An 18,483-nucleotide genomic window follows, 5' to 3' on the forward strand; every position below is an offset into this window, starting at 1 on the left:
ATCTAGATCTATAAATACAGATAATGGACCTCTAAATTTAACGTGGTTGTCATCACCTCTAAAATTACATTTATGTGTGAGTGCTCATATGGCATATATACGCACACAATTTGTAATGTATATAAATACTAATCCTGTTTTACAGGACCTGTGTTATCATTCTTTTCAGGACTGTTTAAGCTGATCCCTATTTTCGATTTGAAGCTGTAGTGTGTGGAAACAGAGCTACACGTAGTTTCATTGATTATCACTCTCAAAGTAGCCATCTTGGAATTTATTTCAGAAATCACAAAGGATTGTAATCCAGTTTAGAATCCGTTCGTCCTTTTATCTTCTTTGCTCTCTTTCTCTCAGTGCCAAGGCCAGTTTTGCAGGGGAGGGAAGTATAAAAAGACAGTTACCCTTCAAGAAATCATGGGGAGATCAGAACCCAGGCTTTGCTTTGGTTATATCCTTGGTATTTCCAGGATTAGGTTTGCATGAGCAAGATTAGGGAAGGTTTACCCAAGAGGTCTGTGTGTGGCTCTTTTACCTGCAGAAGTTTTAAAGTATTAGCTCCTGAAATGAACTCCCTCGTCTGCCCCACCCCCAGCAGGGGCCTTCAGTCCCCACTCAGGTGAGGCTCTGATACAGCGATGATAAGTGCATTGACAATGACCCTCCCTATAATTTTTTTAAGTGAGAAGCATCATTAATGACTGGTGATTATATATGTGTGTTTTCTCCAGGCTAGTGGCGACAGGGTGGATTTAACAATTGCTAGGCTGGGGAAATCCCAGCCCGGTAACCCTGTCCAGGACGCAGGAGCTCAGGGTAGCAGCCAGCACCATGCACAGCCGCTGTACCACAACAGACCCAGCTCACACAAGGTGAGGCCTCGAGTTTGCATGTTTTCATTCATCTGCCCTCAGGGAATCCTTGTGACAAACTGGTAAGATTTAAATGAGGGCTGTTACTCTGTTGGAAAAGGTGAACACAGGTGTTTGGGGGTGTGGAATGTGTGTTTGGCTCCCTTGAGAGTCCCTGTACAGTCTGTTCCTCAGCCAGTAGGGGTGGTTTCTTAGTAAGAAGGTCCCTCTGCCAGATTGATGAGAAGTGTTTGATCTTCTAGAAAGACTTCTTTGTTTGGTCCTGCTTGAAAGTGGGATTTATCTTGGTTTGCTCATTCAGTTGTAACAGGAGGTTATGTAACTGAAAAAAAGACAATGACCAACAAGTCCATACTTAGCGGTTGGGCAGATTGCCTACAACAACAGAATTCTCTATGTGAATATGAAGCATAAATCATACTTTCTGATAGGTACATGCAAAACACAGAAAGCATTTCTTTTTATGTTACAGTTCATAGGAATACTACCCTAGATCATTTTAAATTCCCGTATGTTGAGCTTTTTGCTGCATCTTTCATATATCAGTGCTTTGATAATATATTCCTAGGTCATTTATCTGTGCCAAAAATTCTGATGCTGTCTCACTTTGGATGCAGAAATCAGTAGAAGTCAAAAAACAGTGGCACTTTACTGTGTTCTCAGTGTTATTTACTTCATTTATCTTTCATTTGAACTCAACTTCTAGTAGGCCAGAATTTTTACAATGATGCTATTTACCAACTGTGTGAAAATCACACATCGGAAACTTCCTATAGTTTTTTTGTTCGTTTGTTTGTTTTTACTTCCTATAGTTTTTAAGTAGACTAGTAAATAAGTTTTAATTTAGCAAAGCAATTTAATTTTACTTACGGAGAATGACTTGAGAAACACATGTTTAGCTTAAAGTGGCTTCTTAATGTAAGTACAATTTGAGAGAATAACTCTGTAATGTCACAGGAGCCCAAGAAAGCATTATTTATTTATTTATGTATTTATTTATTTTTAAGATTTTATTTATTCATTTGGCACACAGAGATCACAAGTAGGCAGAGAGGCAGGCAGAGAGAGAGAGAGAGAGGGAAGCAGGCTCCCCGCAGAGCAGAGAGCCCCATGCGGGGCTCAATCCCAGGAGCCCGAGATCATGACCCGAGCCGAAGGCAGGGGCTCAACACACTGAGCTACCCAGGCGCCCCAAGAAAGCATCATTTAAAGGCACAAGTATTTTTGGCCCATCAGGTTTATCTTGTTTTCTGAGCTGAAGTATAGACTTGTCACTGGTCTTTGTACAGCTAAAAGTATAAGAAATTATAAGCACAAACTTCATCTTATTTTTGAACAGAAAACGAAATGTGTGAAGGGAACCTATAATTTTGCTTTCACAATGATGACTACAAAAAGCAGTTATTGTTTCGAAAAGGAATTTGAATAGGAGTTGTTCATATCGCTGGTCCTTGCTTTACAAGTTACATATATCTACATATTCCTAAAGAATCATAATTAAGGCAAAAGTTGGTAACTGAATCCATGAATTCTACAGAAAGTGGAAATATGGGTGCTCAAAGACAACGCTACAAATTTAAGACTGTTTTAAGAACTACTTAACCGTTTCAGCGTTCATATAGAGGACTATTTATGTCCTTTTGTTTGTTTTGGGCACATATACTTTTCTTTTTACTAGTTCCTCTTCCTTATTTTTAAGTGGTGGTGTTTTAAATAACAATGCTGAATTCTTACTTTAGGTGCTCTGTAAACCTGCTTGTTAGAACAGCCACATGAAATGTAATTTTAAGCATTAATTTAGCAATTTACCATTAACAAACAGCATTAGTGATGTCAAATCCTACTTTAAAAAAATAAAGGTCTCCTAGGGAAAACAAATACAAATTCATCAAAACAACCTGTTCAGAGGATAATCATTGTTAAAAATTAAAGCACACATTACTATATTACTAAGCCCCTGCGTAGCCCCTGCTTGGAAACATTCATACAGTGTTAAGCCCTTAGAAGTTTCCATGAAGAATACCAAGAGTAATCCCTGAAGTTTGGCTAAAATGCATACATCTCAGCCATATGGAGGAATAAAACAACCACCTCTAATTGACTCGATACCTGAAAGACACAAGCGTTGAAGTCAATGTGCTCCCAGCTGAGTTTACCTGGATTGTCTTCATAATAACTTGGGTCTTGCCCAGTTTTGAAGGATGCGAACATAGATGTCACATGCTATGATACCACCTGTGGACGTTTACAGGTTTTCTATGAGGTCAAAATTCTAGGAACTCTAGGCTATTTAAGTAGTGCCCTCAAGAAAATTTCAGAGTGTTGGTTTCAGGAGCAGAGAAGAGCCGACACCCCTGCAGGTGCAGGGCTTGACTGACACGTCGTACCTGTCCGCTCTGAAGCAGTGTCACTAAAGGAAATGTTACAGTTCTAGCAAAAGAATTCATCTAGTTCTGCTGTTGATATTGTTAGTCGTGGTAATAGTTATCTTGTTATCTACACTATGCTGTTACAGTATATGTATTAAGGAACCTTTTGAGATAGGAGCTTCCATTATTACACTTAATGGGATAGCACCCTTGTAGTGTGGATGTATATAGCATCATGCTGTATGAACATACACAACTACATATGAATACATGTTTATGTATATACACTATGTGTGTGTATGTGTATTTTTTTTAAACTTGAATCACCTCAAATCCCAGTGTGATCATGCGTAGCTATATACTTTGGAGCAAATTACATGAACTTTCCTTTTTTTTTTTTTTTAAAGATTTTATTTATTTATTTGACAGACAGAGATCACAAGTAGGCAGAGAGGCAGGTAGAGAGAGAGGAGGAAGCAGGCCCCCCGCTGAGCAGAGAGCCTGATGCGGGGCTCAGTCTCAGGACTCTGAGATCATGACCTGAGCCGAAGGCTGCGGCTTAACCCACTGAGCCACCCAGGCGCCCCTACATGACCTTTCTAATAAGGCTATTCCCTTGTTTATAAAATGGGGCCAACCATAGGATTTACACTCCGGACCATTGTAATGAAATGTAATGAAACCATGAAAATGAAATAATACATGTGAAGCCATTTGCTTTACACATAGTAAATCTTCAATAAATGTTAGTTACTATTGCTATTTTAATATTGCATAGGTACCCATTGTTTTTTATAGCATTCTAATTTAAAAAAAGGTGATGTTTTAAATTTTCCTTTTCTTCTAGGAGTGTCCCCATAAATAGAAACAATCAATATCAGTAAAAATTGCTTTTTCCTGAGAACACAGTTTGTTGGAAAATTGTTCTCTTCCTTAACTTTTTCAAAAATTCAGTTATTTCATATCCTTATAGCTTTCCGTGAAGGTTGTGAAGATGAGTTTGCACCCATTTCATGACCGAGCATTCTCATGAGTAAGAAACAGAAGATAGATCTATAGCTTTTTTCTGGCAGTTAACAAAATCTGCACTTTACTTTTGTACTGTTCTGTCACCATTTCTCTCAAAGAATAGAGGAGAGAGAGAGAAATAAAATTAATTAGCTTGTCTTCAGAATCTTAAAACTCAAGTGCATTATTGACCTTTGTAGAATTGGCCCTATTTTGACTTCCATATGTCAACAGTCCTGAGTTTTTTCTGTTCCATACATAGTCATATGAAAATACAGCCGTCCAAAGTCTGACATTGTGATCCCCAGTATTCGGTGTCATGTTTGTACCATGAGGAACTGTGTATTATTTCTACAGTAACTGATTTTAACAGTGACTTTATCATTGCCATGGTATTTTTTCCTTCAGTTTCCTTACTTTACTTCAGCTATGTATTATTTATTTTGCAATGAATTTTCTTCTCCTGTGTTAGGATCTTACCCAGTGTGTTACATGCCAAGAAAAACACATTACTGTAAAGAAGGAACCACCTGAGTCCCTGGGAATGACAGTGGCATGGGACAGAGGAAGCAAGAGTGGTGAACTGCCCATCCTTGTAACCAGTGTGCCAGCTCATGGCTGTCTGGCACGTGATGGCCGCATCAAAAGAGGTAAGATAGGGAGGGCTGGGAACAGTGAAACTCCTCCCATCTTCTCCCTGCATGCAACTCATGTTTGAAAACGTAACAAATATTCCCCAAATTTTCCATTAAATATGATTTTTTAAAAATCTAAAGTTTCCCTTCCATATATAAGTGTAAAACCTCTCTCTACGGTTAGAAAAATGCCTAATGGGAAGGGAAATTGCTGCAGTTTGATGATGTTTCCGTTCATTTTTTTTTTTAAGAATTTATTTATTTATCTGACAGACAGAGATTACAAGTAGGCAGAGAGGTAGGCGAGGGGTGGGTGGGGGGAAGCAGGCTTCCGGCTGATCAGAGCGCGATGCGGGCTCAATCCTAGGACCTGGGATCATGACCTGAGCTGCAGGCCGAGGCTTTAACCCACTGAGCCACCCAGGTGCCCTTTCCCTTATTTTCTAATGTTTATTTAGATCATTGCATTATTTTATGTTGGAAAAAACCCTCTAAAAAATAGAACACTCATCTTTTCCTTCCTAACCTTTTATATAATCCTCGTGGCCCTTTTTTTTTATTATATTACTTGGCAGGGCAACAAACACTTTTTTTTCTTCCTTAAGGAAAAGATGCTCAAATCACAAGTTTCATTTCTTTGTGTAGACCCAAGGACCTCTTCTCTTTAAGTATTCTGATACATTCACGCTGAGCAAACTCTGTAGGACTATATCTATAAAACTGTGTAACTCTAAAACAGGATATGTTAAAAATTCATTTCTAAGAGCAAAAGATCAAATAATTTTTGAGCAGGAAAGAACTACAGAAATCACTGAAGCCCAAAGAAGAGAAATGAACATGCCCAGGTCTTGCACATTAGCAAAACGAGGTCTAATGACTTGGACTTCCAGTCAAATCACAGTGCCTCAAGCCACATTTTTTCCTATATATGATGAAATTATCTTAAAGTTTTGAGTTGTTTTGGAATGTTTTCCATGAATTGGATTTTTCCCTCGATATCGTAAGAATGACAGAGATGTGAAAAAATTACAAATAACAGGATGTATAGGGAAGATAATGACTTGGTAGCTCATCTCATTTTCTTGTTTATTCCTTTGGACAGGTGATATATTGCTGAATATGAATGAGCATTGATTTGACCAAGTGAAGTCACAGTGAGGCCATGGCTATGCTAAAAGCCAGCGCCGCGTCCCCTGCTATTGTCCTGAAAGCACTTGAGGTCCAGACTGTCGAGGAGGCAGCCCAGGCTACCGAAGACCAGCCAGGCACCTTCAGCGAGAATGAGTATGAATCCAGCTGGTCCCCGTCGTGGGACATGTGGCTTGGGCTTCCAAGGTCTGAGAGCATTTCAGCAGTTTCATATAATAATCGTAGTGACAACATTTCTCAGTATGGAACACAGTAAATTCATTCATCCAGCGTGTGAGGGGGAAGGTCCTGGTCAGAGATGAAAGTGGCAATGGCATATCAAGTTATAGAAGAAAAGGGTATTTTTTTCCTTAGGTTATTATATTTTAAAAGATAAATTTAAGGGGCCTCTAGGTGGCTCAGTCGGTTAAGCATCCAACTCTGGATCTCAGCTCAGGTCTTGTTCTCCGGGCCATGAGTTTGTAAAAAAGATTTTTTGTAATTTTTAAAAAATTCAAACATTCTTAAAAAATAAACCCTTTACCTTATTAAAGGTAAATTTAATAGTAAGAACTAAGCTAAAAAGACTTGGTGTATCTGTTTATAAAAATGAATAAAGCCATTCTGTCCATGACTATTAAGAAGGTGCTCAAGTGGACCAGCCATGAGTTTTGGATGTTCATGCTCTTGCTTTAGAAAAGCTGTCATTTACCACACGTGTACATGCTTAGACTTTGTGTGCATTTTTCACCAGAAAAAACAGGTCAAAGTGTGGGGCCTTTTGAAAAGCTTTTCTAAAACCCCTTTCTTAATCTTGTTAACTCTCTCTAAAAAGGCAGGATGTCAGAACTCAGTTTTCATTGGACATGAGAGACTCTTTCAGCCAAACCACTGGTGTCCGAGAGTAGGTCTTCTCACCACCTTCGGGACTGTAACCCACCAGGACATTCTGTAGTTGGTCATTGTCTGCTCATGAAAGTGTTTCAGCTCCTGATGAGTGTTGTATATACTTCGGTATTGAAGTTGGAAGAATGTGTATTACTGTCTTTGTTTCTAGATCACTTTAGAGGAATCCTAAAACAAAACTATGATGAAACTTTCTGATTCTGAGCCAAGTAGGAAAATGACTGATTTTTTTAAATAAAAATAAACAATAAGAATGCCAGTTTCTGGGACATCTAGCTTCATTTGGATGTAATTTGTAATAACTAGCATTTGTATAGTGCTATGTGATATATATATGTATATATATATATATATATATATTTTTTTTTAAGTACTTTCACGTAAAGAATAGCAGAAAAATCCAGGATGAATGGAATTCATTTGTCTATTATCTAACTTACTGACTTGTCCTGTGGTAGTGAAAAAGACCAAAAAAGCCTGAAATCTATTCGGGGGGTCAGCCTGTATCGAAAGGGTGTCTATCAGTCCAAGGTCACTATTCTGTGGACTCCTGGGGTTGTGTGTTGTGTGCAGACCAGTATACACAACCAGGTATTGGGAGGGCCACTGCTCTGTGGGTACCGGCGGCTCTTTCCAGCACGTCGCACACCATACAGGGTAGCAGCTCTGCTCTTTCTCAAAAGGGAGGTTCTTTCTCTGCAGTTAGCTGGCGGTGTACCAGACAAAAGAGTTATTTGTTTTGTGTTGTGCTGTTTCATTGTTTGTTTTGGTAGAAGATTCAGAAAAACAAAAATACCTATATCGTTTCAAAAAAGTTTGAAAAGAGAGGAATCACTCTTATGTTCTGCAGACACACACAGAAGGCCATACTGTAGTTTTCCAGGCAGAGGAAAATCCAAGTTGAGGTGAAGTGGCCAAGACAGAGAGAAGAGCAGTAGTTGCAGGGACTGGGGGAGGGACAGAGCAGTGAGCGATGAGAAGCGCGGGTGTCTCTGTGATGGAAAGGTCCTGGAACGACATGGTTGTGCAACACTCTGGATGGACCTAATGAGGCCTCCATATCCCACTGCAAAGGATGCGAGTAAAATGTTATATAATCTCAAATTCTGCTTTATTTAATAAATAACATCTATGAAGTAATTATAGAGGTGGACACAGGAAACAAATACGATAAAGAAGGAAATGACTGGGGAGGGGGAATCATGCTCTGGAGCTGCAGCCAGCACAAGCTGCTGCTCGGGGGCTTAGCCTGCTTGCTCCACAGAGCCAAGGGGCAGCAGCTCGGGGGCAGGACCCTGCTGGTCATCCAGGAAAGTCAAAAGTCCTGGTGGCTCTTCCGTGGCAGAGAAGTGAACAAGGGCCCTGATGACCATCTGCCCTGGCCCCAACGGGTCAGGGGGGGCCCTGGTCTTCCTAACCCATAGTGAGCAGCCATAGCAGGGATGGCAGGGGCCAGCTCAGGCCCCAGAGGTGCAGCGGGTGCCAGAGTGACTGCTGGAACAACTTCCTGAGAAACATCCTGATCTTGCTCTGGGGCCGGTGCTGTAGCTCCAAGAAGAGAAAGCATCATCAGCTTGATTGACTTAACTTTTGCCTTTCCCTTTCCCCAGCACTCAGCGTGGCCTGCGTTCAAGACCCAGCCCCTAGAAGGTGTCCCCGACGGAAGCCCATGGGGACAGGGATCTGAGACGACTCACTCTCTTCGGCCCAATTACAATCTACGGACGCTACCTCAGGGTGGCCCACCCTGCCTCCGCCTCATGCCCACACCAGTCTCCCCCAGTCCTCCTCACCCCCAGCCTCTGGCTCCGTGGTCTTTTCAGGAGCGCATTGCCTTTCTGGAAGCAGAAGCTGGGCACGGCGCTGCAGGTCCGAGCCCGGCACATTGACCTGCAGGTAGGCCAGCAGCGTATGCAAGCTGGGAAACTCCGGAGGCTGCACAAAATCCCCTGGATACTTTTCCACCCAGGTATTGAGGATGGCATAGACGACCCTGGGGACAGACATGGAGGCAGAGAAGTCAGAGGACAGGGTACGCATCCAAACCAAAATCCCAGGGAACCTATGTGGGAACCTGGGCCCCTGGGCTGTCAGCTCCTGTCTGAGACCAGTCGGACTCCTTGTCCACGTGCGACCTGGCAGTCATGCCTGAGAAAGGCCTGCTCCCACACGGCAGGCTGGCCAAAAGCCGCTAGGAGTTGAGGTCCTTGATCAATGTGGGGAGCCTTTCTGGACTTCTTAGGGGAGCTGGACACACTCCTCAGTCTGTCTCCTTGCCCAGGAGCCACTTTAATTCAACTGCATGTGCCCGGGGAGGGGTGGTGTCTGACCTCTTCATTACCCTCACTGCACTCGCCTCTGCTCAGTGAAGATCCAACCGAGGAGGGAACAAAGGGACTCTGTCTCTAGCCAGGCCTTCCCTGTACCCTCCCCATACCTCCACCATTACCTCCTCTGCCCATTCACTAGGTGCCATGAGAGTGGGTCTGTTTCCACTGACATTCACCTCCCACAGGGTGTGGGATGTCTGCTGATCCCTGGGCTCTACTGGGTCACCAGTCTCCCTGAGCCCCCTCTGAGCACCCAGCGTGCAGGTGCCAGCAGACTGCTGTGCGATGGTTCCTAAATCCTGCGTTCTGGGTCCCAGAATTGGGGCAGAGAGAGGGCTGGGAGGGGGCAGGGGTGGAGCATGACCCTCTCAGGGGTTGAAGCTGTCCTCCATCCCCCTCTGGTCTCCCACAGTGCTCACACACCTACCCCAGTCCCCCAGGGCACCTTCCCAGTTTCCAGTAGAAGCTCTCAGACATTTACCATAAAGCAAGAATAACGAGGTGAGTCTGAAGGTCCGGCAGCCCCTCGAACTCACAGTACCCTTACTGCCCTGCTGGAGAGGGAAGGCCCTCCTGGAGCAGCCAAAGCTTACTCACATGTTGCACTGGTCCTGGGGTCCGCAGACCTCATCATAGCTGGAAGAAACACATCCGAATCTAGAGGAGGCCAGGGGGCATCACATGAGATGTCTGCGGATGTTGGCTCTCACCATCTGACCCTTGACTAGCCTGCAGCCCTGGGGTGCTCTCTGTTCTGTGCAGGGATCCCATTCAGCTCCGAGATAATCGCCTCCACCTACTGGGGCTTCCTGAATGCTTGCTGAATGAAAGGGCCCCAACCAGCCCATCACCGACATCTGAGTGGGCCTGGCTCCTGCTCACCCCCAGGGATGCTTGCTCTGGATTCAGCCAGACACAGGCCCCAGAAGGAGTCTCAGATCTCCCTTTCAGTGGCAAAGGAGCCCAGATCAAGATCATAGTGAGAGTCAGGGATGAGGCAGTGGCTTCATCATGAGGGGCACAGGAATGAGCAAAGAGCATGCCCACAGGCCCTCCAGCAGACTTTTCCACTGGCGCAGGCTCCCAGGTGTCCTTTCCCTACAAGACCCCACTGAGTCCCTATAATGCCTCTGCCCCAGTTAGGAGCAAGGGAAGCTTGGGGAAGCTTGGGGACCTGCCAGAGTCTCACAACAGGAATTGGCCAAATCCCACAGAGCAGTTAGGGGCAGGGGAGGGTGCTCACCTTGCAAAGAGGAGGTCCAGCACCTCCTGGGTGGTGGCCAAGTGACGGTATGTTTCCAGAAAGATGTGGACACAGTGTAGATCTTGTCTGATGACGGCAGGCACCAGGTGATCTATTGCGGCCTGCAGCTTGTCGGCCCGCTCGGCCATCAGCACCGAGGTCTTCCTCCTCTTCCTGGTTGAACGATTTTTCCCCTGAGGTGAATCAGAGGAGACATGAGTCAGTGCTGTGGCCACCAGGAGGGTTGGGGCTTGGAGGGGAGAATGAGCCCCCAGATCTCAGGGACTTCTGCAAGAGGTGGGACAAGAGAGCCCAGAGTCCGAAAAAGAATCGGGTGACTCAGTGTCTCATTGGGTTCAGACTAAGGCTCTTCGTTTTGCTTCAGGTCATGGTCTCCGTGTCCTGAGGCTGCGCTCCTCGTAGGGCTGTGTCCATTGGGCAGTGTCTGCTTAGGATTCTGTCCCTCCATCTGCTTCTCCCCACTCTCCCCCTGTCTCTCTCTCAAATCCATCAATCAGCCAATCAGTTAAAAAGCCTTTAAGGCAATGAGAAACTGTTCTTGGTATCCATACAAAGAATTGAAAGAAATGATGTCTGAACTTGCTAGTATCTGAGGTCCCTTTGTGAGCGGAGTATGGATAGCACGTCCCTGCATGAGTGGCATGGATCCTGTGATTTCTGATAACATAGCCCATTCTTTTTATTTTTTTGAAAGACTTGTTATTTATTTATTTGACAGAGAGAGAGGTCACAAGTAGGCTGAGAAGCCAGACATAAAGGGGGAAGCAGGCTCCCTGCTGAGCAGAGGACCGCACGCCCCCGACGTGGGCCTCGATCCCAGGACTGTGAGACCCAGGACCCATGACCTGAGCTGCAGGCAGAGGCTGAACCCCCTGAGCCACCCCGGCACCCAACATATCCCATTCTTGAGACGAGAACACAGAGATGTTTAAGGCGAGAGGGCTTAGGATAAGAAGGCACGGAGGCTGCTGGATGAAGCACTGTGCCTTGGCCAGAGAAGGGGATTACATCCAGTCCTGCCCCAGTAAAGGGCTCCATGGCTGTGATCAATGACTGGCCTTCTGGACTGCCGTGCAGTGCAGTGCTGTGAGGCCCCTGTTCCTTTTCCTTGGGGGGGGGGTGGGCAACAATGTGTTCCATCAATACCAAAGTGCAGAGCAAGAGACAGAGTACCATGGGCCCCATGTCCATTTGGATCAAAGTCTCCCAATTAACTCTTGCAAATGATGATTTGCAAGACTTGCAGAAGCTGAGGAAGGACTGTTGGGCCAGTGTGGGCACCTGGGAGCACGAGTTAGGAAAATGCCTAGGCCAGGGCAAAAGGAGTCTAAATCAATGGGATGAGACCTGGTCTAAAGTCTCTTTAATGATACTCCTATAAGTATGTGGAAAATGGCTCTGCTTCTGTCCAAGACGTGGGCAGGACCATGTGGGCCAGTTTGGGGAAGAGATGGGATGCAGATTCACGGGAGTACAGGACTCTAGGAGGCCAGGCTGGCTTCTAGGAAGTGGGGCCCTTGGTGCTGCATGGGCGCCCCAGGGGTCGGGTCTCCCCAGCACCTGCACTCACCCTGAGCCAGCGCCAGACTCTGTTGGCCGTGTGAGGCTTCTTTTCCTTGGAGGAAGGAGAGCAGGCAATCTCCTCGGTCACCTCCTGCACCATGTCCTCTGGGGCGTTCTGTAAAGACAGTGCCCGGCAGCCAGGCAGGCGGCCTTAGAGCCCTGTCTGGAGGCGTTTGCTAGTCTTCAGACCCAGGGCGCTCCATTCCAGACACACCACAGCCCAGGTGGCAGAGCCCTCCCCCAAGGAAAGAAACGTGGCCCAGCTTCAGGGCCTTGGATGTGCTCTGGCACAGCTCAGAGTCCCCTCAGGAATCCCCTGTGCACCCTGCCCACCCTGACATTGGTGTGAACGAGAAGGGATCACCAGGGTATCCACTGTGCTCACCCTCCTCCAGCCCATGGGCAGGAAACCCCACATATCCCTCCTCCCCTCAAACTCCAGAGGAAGGCATGGGGCTTTCCTAGGATGGTTCGGGGGGGGGGGCATCGCCTAGTCTCCTCAGTAGTAAGTACCTTATGGCGTCTCCCTTGAAAGGTCCTGCGGCATTGTGGGGGTGGTTTTAGCCAATGTCTGCAGCATGAGATCAAGTCATTTTCCTGGGGGTTCTGGTACCCAGAGCCCCGGAAACTAGGTACACAACAGGAAAACATCTTTCTGTGTCTAGGTCCTGAGTCCAGTAACCCTGCTACTGGACTAGACTGGCTGCCTGGTTGCAGGGGTTCCAAGTTCTGAAGGCCTTTGTGATCCAGGCAGTGACATCACTTCCTGAGATGCCCTATCGGGGCCCACTCCTGGTTGGACCCCTACACGAACAGTGCTCCCGTCTGCCATCTCCTCTTCCCCCTTCGGCATGGAAGGACACATCTTATCTGTACACAGTGACCCCAACACACCCCTCGGAACAGGGCCCCAGGGAAGGTTTGGGAGCAGCCAGGGCCCCAGCTTGCAAACACACCTGGTTTCAGACACAAGTCTCTATTCTTACCTGGTTCAAACCCTAGAGAAGCCATTGTGGCAGACAGGGATGGTCTTCTTGCCACATATGGATGATTCCAGCGTGTCTTTCTAGCAGATGTCCACAGGCATAGGTTGGATAATAGCTATGATGTTAGAGGAGTGCTGTCACAGGTAGGAAATTCCTCCCACCCTATTTCCTCCCTCCTGTCAACTTCTTGGAATTTGCTACTAATCAGATCCCACCCCACAGTCCCTCCTGGGGTGTGTGTGTTTGTGTGCACCAGCACACTCGCTCCTGTGTGCACACATGTGTTCATCGGTGCTCACATTCTGGAGTCCCAGAAGAGGACAGCCCCACTTACAGAGGGCTGAGTAATAGCTTCACAAGGTCTTAGGCTTTGCATTTTCAATGCAAACCCTAAAGAAGCTACTGGAGTCTTGGCCCTTGATGGTCAGAATGTACCCTTACCCCTAGAGACCACGTATCCCAGGATGCAGGCCATTCTCTCCTTTCCAAAGGGTGTGATGCAGATGGTGGTCCATCCAGTGGGTCGTCATGACCCGGGATCCTCCTCAGACAAGAACCTGGGCATATGTCTCCTATCTAGGAGACCAATGATCACCCTCAGCTCGATAACATTTCCAGGCCAACAGCCACTTCCTTCCAGAAAAACTTTTCCAGAGCCCCTAGTGAATGGCTAGGTTGCATCCAGGACCCCAACTTTGAGGACACTCAAAGAGCTGGGTTCAAGCCTGCTAAGCATCCCTACCAGTCTGATTCTGGGCAAGGCCCGGACACTTCAGGGATCTTCACAGTCTCCCTTCGGGGGCTCCATTGGTTCCCCAACTCCTCTGTAGACGTGTTTGTGTGACCCCTCCCCAGAGTGTGGTCCGGACTTGGTGATTCACTTCCATGTCACAGAACGTGGCCATGTGACCCAAAGGCTCTTCTGAGATTTCGTCGAAAACTCATTGCCCAGCCCCATGTTGACTCGGATCCATGTTCTCTCTCCAATCTTCATACTGGAGCACAAGCTCCTAGGTTGAACCATGACCCAGACATATGCCCGTGGCCCAGGCCTGTGGGCCCACAGCAGACAGAAGTCAGGTCTTTGAGATGGGCTGTATCTGGCCCATGCCCCTGAGTGTGCTCAGGTTCTCGGTGAAGCAGGTCCTCCCTTGGTGTTGTCAGCAGCCCAGTTTAAGGAGAGACTCTGGAAGGAGCCCCCAGCAGAGCACTGCTGGATTCCTGATCCCCTGAGACCACGAGGCATCGTTTGTGGGTTCATCCACTGAGTGTGGGGAAGTGCGGTCACAAGCCCTGGGAGAAGGGCACTGATACTGACCAACTTCCCGGGCCCTGGCCCTCCTCCCCTCCCACTCTGGTCCTTCCTCAGCTTCTCTGGCCACCCTGGCCCCCTTTCTAACCTCCAGTCCTCTGCTCCATGGTGCCCTCCGCCAGGTGGAATGCACTCGCATTTGTGCAGGGCTGTCTCCTTCTTTTCCTCCCGCAGGAATTCTCCGTGTCATCTCAGCACAGCCTTGTCATAACCCTCCCCGGGAGGAGTTCGGGCCTTAGTTGTGTCCCTTGCTCTTTTGCTGTGGAGCCATCGCTTTTCCCGTTCACATTTTGGTTTCTCGTTTGTCCATCTTCTGCTCTAGACCCGGAGCTCTCACGAGGAGAACCCTCTGGGTTGATAAGCCCTGGCACCATCTGAGTGCGCAGTGCCCAGTGGCTGAATGAACGGGACACAGGATCTATCCCAGCACAGACCAGCTCCGTTGTTTGAGCCTCACTGATTTTAGTCCTGTGTAAGCCTTTTGTTTTGTATTTTAAGTTAACTGTGCCTGATGTGGGCCTCAAACTCATAACCCTGTGATCAAGTTTCCTAGTGCCTGAGGAAGCCAGGTGCCTCTTAGGTCCCCTTTAAAGGTTTTAGGTTGATCACTATTCAAGTGAACTTGGTCATTTCAACATGCTGTATGAGCTATATTACATTACGCTGAATGACCATGTAACTCCCCAGGTTTTGGTAGCCTGTCACCACAGAGGTCCCCCCCCTTGACAGTGCTGAGTGGATCTTCAGATTGGAGACTGAAATCCTTTCTGTGTTCTTCAGGAGCCCAGAGTCTCTCCACCATCGGCCCTCTCCCTCCTTGGGATGACATGCACCTCTGATGCCATCAGCACAAGAGGAAAGATGACAAGGAAATACACACAGGAGGGTGTTTCCGGCCAGGTCTTGAAGGCCTCAAGGTTCACTTTGATGCTCAAGCTTTTATGTATTATTTTAGGATTTTATTTATCTATTAGAGGGAAAAGAGCACAAGCAGGGGGAGGGGTAGAGGGAGGAGAACCAGAGAGATGCTGATCTGAGGAGGACAGGGGGTGGCTGATATAGACCTGTGCAGGGAACAGCCGAGGCCGCCCAGAGCTGGCCTCTGTCATCTGGTGGGCCGGGAGTAAGGAGCGGCCTCAGATCCCTGTGCCCATGACCTGCTATCAGGGGAGACCCTCTAGGGATTGCTTCCTGGACTCAGAGAACATTGAATGGTGGGGAAATTTTCCTTGATTTAGGAGGGACATGAAAAGTCAATCATTGGATTGATACTTTCTCTTCTTGGACCGACAGCCCCAACCTCAGAAGAAGATGCTGAACCACCCCAAGAGCTACCTCTAGCTCCCACTGTGGTGCCTGCCGCAGCTTCAGAGCCCAAGGGGCCTGGATGGGAACCAGTTGTGAGTGTGATACAGCTATGGATACAGCCGAGGGGAGGCACCTACCTGAAGGGGCCTACTGCAAAGTTTCTATGGACAACCAGGTGCATGATTGAAAGACTTAGGGGTCTTCCCCTGTGGGGGACATTCCTGGCTTAAAAGTGTTCAAGCGGTGAAGCGGGGCGATATCCCAGGTGTGACAGCATGATCTCAGGATCCCGGGGGTCCCCAGAAGACCAGCTGGGGCCCGAATGCTTCCGAGTTCCCAGACATCAGTTAGGGAGGATGGCTGAAAACCAGGAAGCTAGGTCCCGGCTTTCTGCTCTGGGAAGCAAGCTGGGCCCAGACACCACCTTATTCCATCCACAAGGTCTCACACATCTCGCCATTCTGGTTGCAATGAAGAAATGGACTGTACACCAGAATTTCGTACCTGTGGATTATGCCCAGGATTTAAGGTGCTAGAGAAACATTTTTTGACATAAGGATGGAGAAATGGTTCCTCCACAACAGCTACTGGAAGGACAACTGAAGGATTATTTCAGCACCGGAAGTCAGACCTGCAGGAGTGAATGGGAAACAAAGAGCCCGGTGGGTAAGTAGTTATCCAACATGTCGGGAAATCTGAATTACCATTAGCTGTAAAACACACGAAAAAGCCATTTCGGGAGATGTTAGTGACAAGTTGGAATGACATGATAATGCACATTGTTAGAACAACTGAAGGTACTAGGCATTAAAGGATTCTGAGATTCTCATTTTGTGCTCTAAGAGGAGTAATAGACTCAGTTCAGACGTAAGTTACACGTGCTTAAGAGTTTGGGTTTTTTAAAGATTTTATATATTTATTTATTTATTTATTTGTCAGCAAGAGTGTGAGAGTGCACAAGGAGGGGGAGCAGCAGGCAGAGGAAGAAGTGGGCTCTGGGCTAAGCAAGAAGCTTGATGCAGGACTCAATCCCAGGTCCCCAGTATCATGGCCTGAGCCGAAGGCAGATGCCTAAGAGACTGAGCTAGGTAGGCGTCCCTACGTGGGCTTAAGAGTTTTAAAGGTGGGGCACCTGGGTGTCTCAGTTGGTTAAGGAACTGCCTTCAGCTCAAGTCATGATCCTGGAGTCCCAGGTCCCACATCAGAGCCCTGCTCGGCAGGGAGTCTGCTGCTCCCTCTGACCTCTCCCCACTCATACTCTCTCTTTTGCTCTCTCATTCTGTGTCTCTCTAATAAATAAATAAAATCTTTTTTTAAAAAAAGAGTTTTACTGGTAACCCTAAAACACAGAAATCGAGTATATGTTTTTTCAAAGTAAATGATGAAATAAGAGAATAAAGAAAGTATGTCAACTCCTTGAAAGGGAACAAATGAGAAGAAAGAAACATTAAAAATGCATGATCAGGACACCTGGGTGGTTCAGAGGGTTGAGCCTCTGTCTTCAGCTCAGGACATGGTCTCAGGGTCCTGGGATCGAGCCCCACATCGGGCTCTCTGCTGCTCGGCGGGAAGCCAGCTTCCTTCTCCCTTTCTGGGATGCCTACTTGTGCATTTTTTAAAAAAAATGCATGATCAGGGACGCCAGGTTAAGCCTGCCTTCGGGCTGGGGTCACGATCCCAGCATCCTGGGATTGAGTCCCACATCGGGCTCCTTGTCTGCTTCTCCCTCTGCCTCTCTGCCTCTGCTCTCTGACAAAAAAAAAAAAAAAAAAAAAAAAAAAGCATAATCAATAGAAAAGTAAAAATCATACGGTAGAAATAAGTCTACCTATATAAGCCATCACTACAAATGTGGGTAGTTAAACCATAAGTCAAATCATATATGAATGGACAGAACTCTTAAATTGAATTAGGAAATTAACAAAATCTGTTTCTCTGCTGTTTTTTAAAAAACATCAAATGCAAGAGGACAGAAACCAGTGCACAGGCCCAAACTAAAACCAAAGCAGATGCACTGGGTTTTGCCTGGAGGTGGAAATACCCCAGGCTGATGGCCTTGGGAGACAGGAGGGTGGGGGGTGGGGGCCAGCTAAGGGAGGACTAAATGGAAGAAGTGATGTGAGATTTGAGGCGGAAATGGTAAGAATGAGCCACCTGGGTGCCGTACTTCAGGCAGAACATCCTAAGGTAGGGACCTTAGGATGTTTGAGGAACAGAAAGGTTGGTGTCCTTTGACAGATGGTACAGGAAATAGATCATGAAGGATCTTGAAGGATATTTTCATTTTATTTTTAGTGCAGTGAGGAAACATCGGAGCATTTGTAGCAGACGAGTTCCATGATGTGTCTTTAAAAAGATCCCGCCAGCTTCTGTGGGGAAATGCAGTAGAGAGGATTATAGAGAATCAAGAGGGGAAGAGGGAAAGCCATTGGGTGGCTAGTACAGTTGTTCAAGTGAGAGGAGAGTGTGCCTTGATCCAGAGGGGTTGTAGGGGACACCAGGAGGCAGCGATGGGCTGGAAATATGTTTTGGCGGTTGAGCCAAAGGGACTTCTTGATTGACTGGACACAGAGTACGGGATGGGGAGGAATCAAGGCTGACGCTCTCCTTGGGGGCTTGAGCAACTGGGTCCATGTCAGTGCCATTCACCGAGATGGGGAAGGGTGAGGAGCAACAGCTTGGGGGGGTGGGTAGGGGTTGCAAATCAACAATTCTGATTGGGTCTGAGATGACTCTCAGCGGTATAAGTGGAGTTATCAAGTAGGTAGTCCAGTGTTTTGGTGTGGTGATTGGTAGAGATTTCTG

At 46.9% G+C, this 18,483-nt stretch overlaps 3 protein-coding genes across 3 annotated transcripts in view; 2 read left to right on the top strand and 1 right to left on the bottom strand.

Moving 5' to 3' along the window:
- LOC123394121 (ligand of Numb protein X 2-like) overlaps positions 1-6,170 on the top strand; it is a gene marked incomplete at its 5' end in the record, with an annotated part of 105,917 nt that extends 99,747 nt beyond the window's left edge. Inside the window, 3 exon segments of the mRNA XM_045087803.1 lie at positions 729-869; positions 4,719-4,896; positions 5,984-6,170. Coding sequence (XP_044943738.1) covers positions 729-869; positions 4,719-4,896; positions 5,984-6,015 — 351 coding nt within the window.
- The window catches only part of LOC123394119 (ral guanine nucleotide dissociation stimulator-like), a 153,818-nt gene that overhangs the window by 111,068 nt on the left and 24,267 nt on the right, over positions 1-18,483 (top strand). The gene's annotated exons all lie outside the window — the stretch shown is intronic.
- On the bottom strand, positions 9,839-12,442 carry LOC123394126 (ral guanine nucleotide dissociation stimulator-like). The gene is made up of 3 exons (XM_045087805.1): positions 12,080-12,442; positions 10,489-10,682; positions 9,839-9,902 (listed from the first exon to the last, which is right to left on the bottom strand). Exons 1-3 carry the CDS (start codon positions 12,170-12,172, stop codon positions 9,839-9,841), a joined length of 351 nt encoding a protein of 116 aa, XP_044943740.1. The 5' UTR covers positions 12,173-12,442.

The sequence above is a fragment of the Mustela putorius genome, unplaced genomic scaffold, assembly GCF_011764305.1.
Source record: "Mustela putorius furo isolate JIRA1106 unplaced genomic scaffold, ASM1176430v1.1 tig00001501_pilon_pilon_pilon, whole genome shotgun sequence".
In the NCBI taxonomy this organism is placed as follows: Eukaryota; Metazoa; Chordata; class Mammalia; order Carnivora; family Mustelidae; genus Mustela; species Mustela putorius.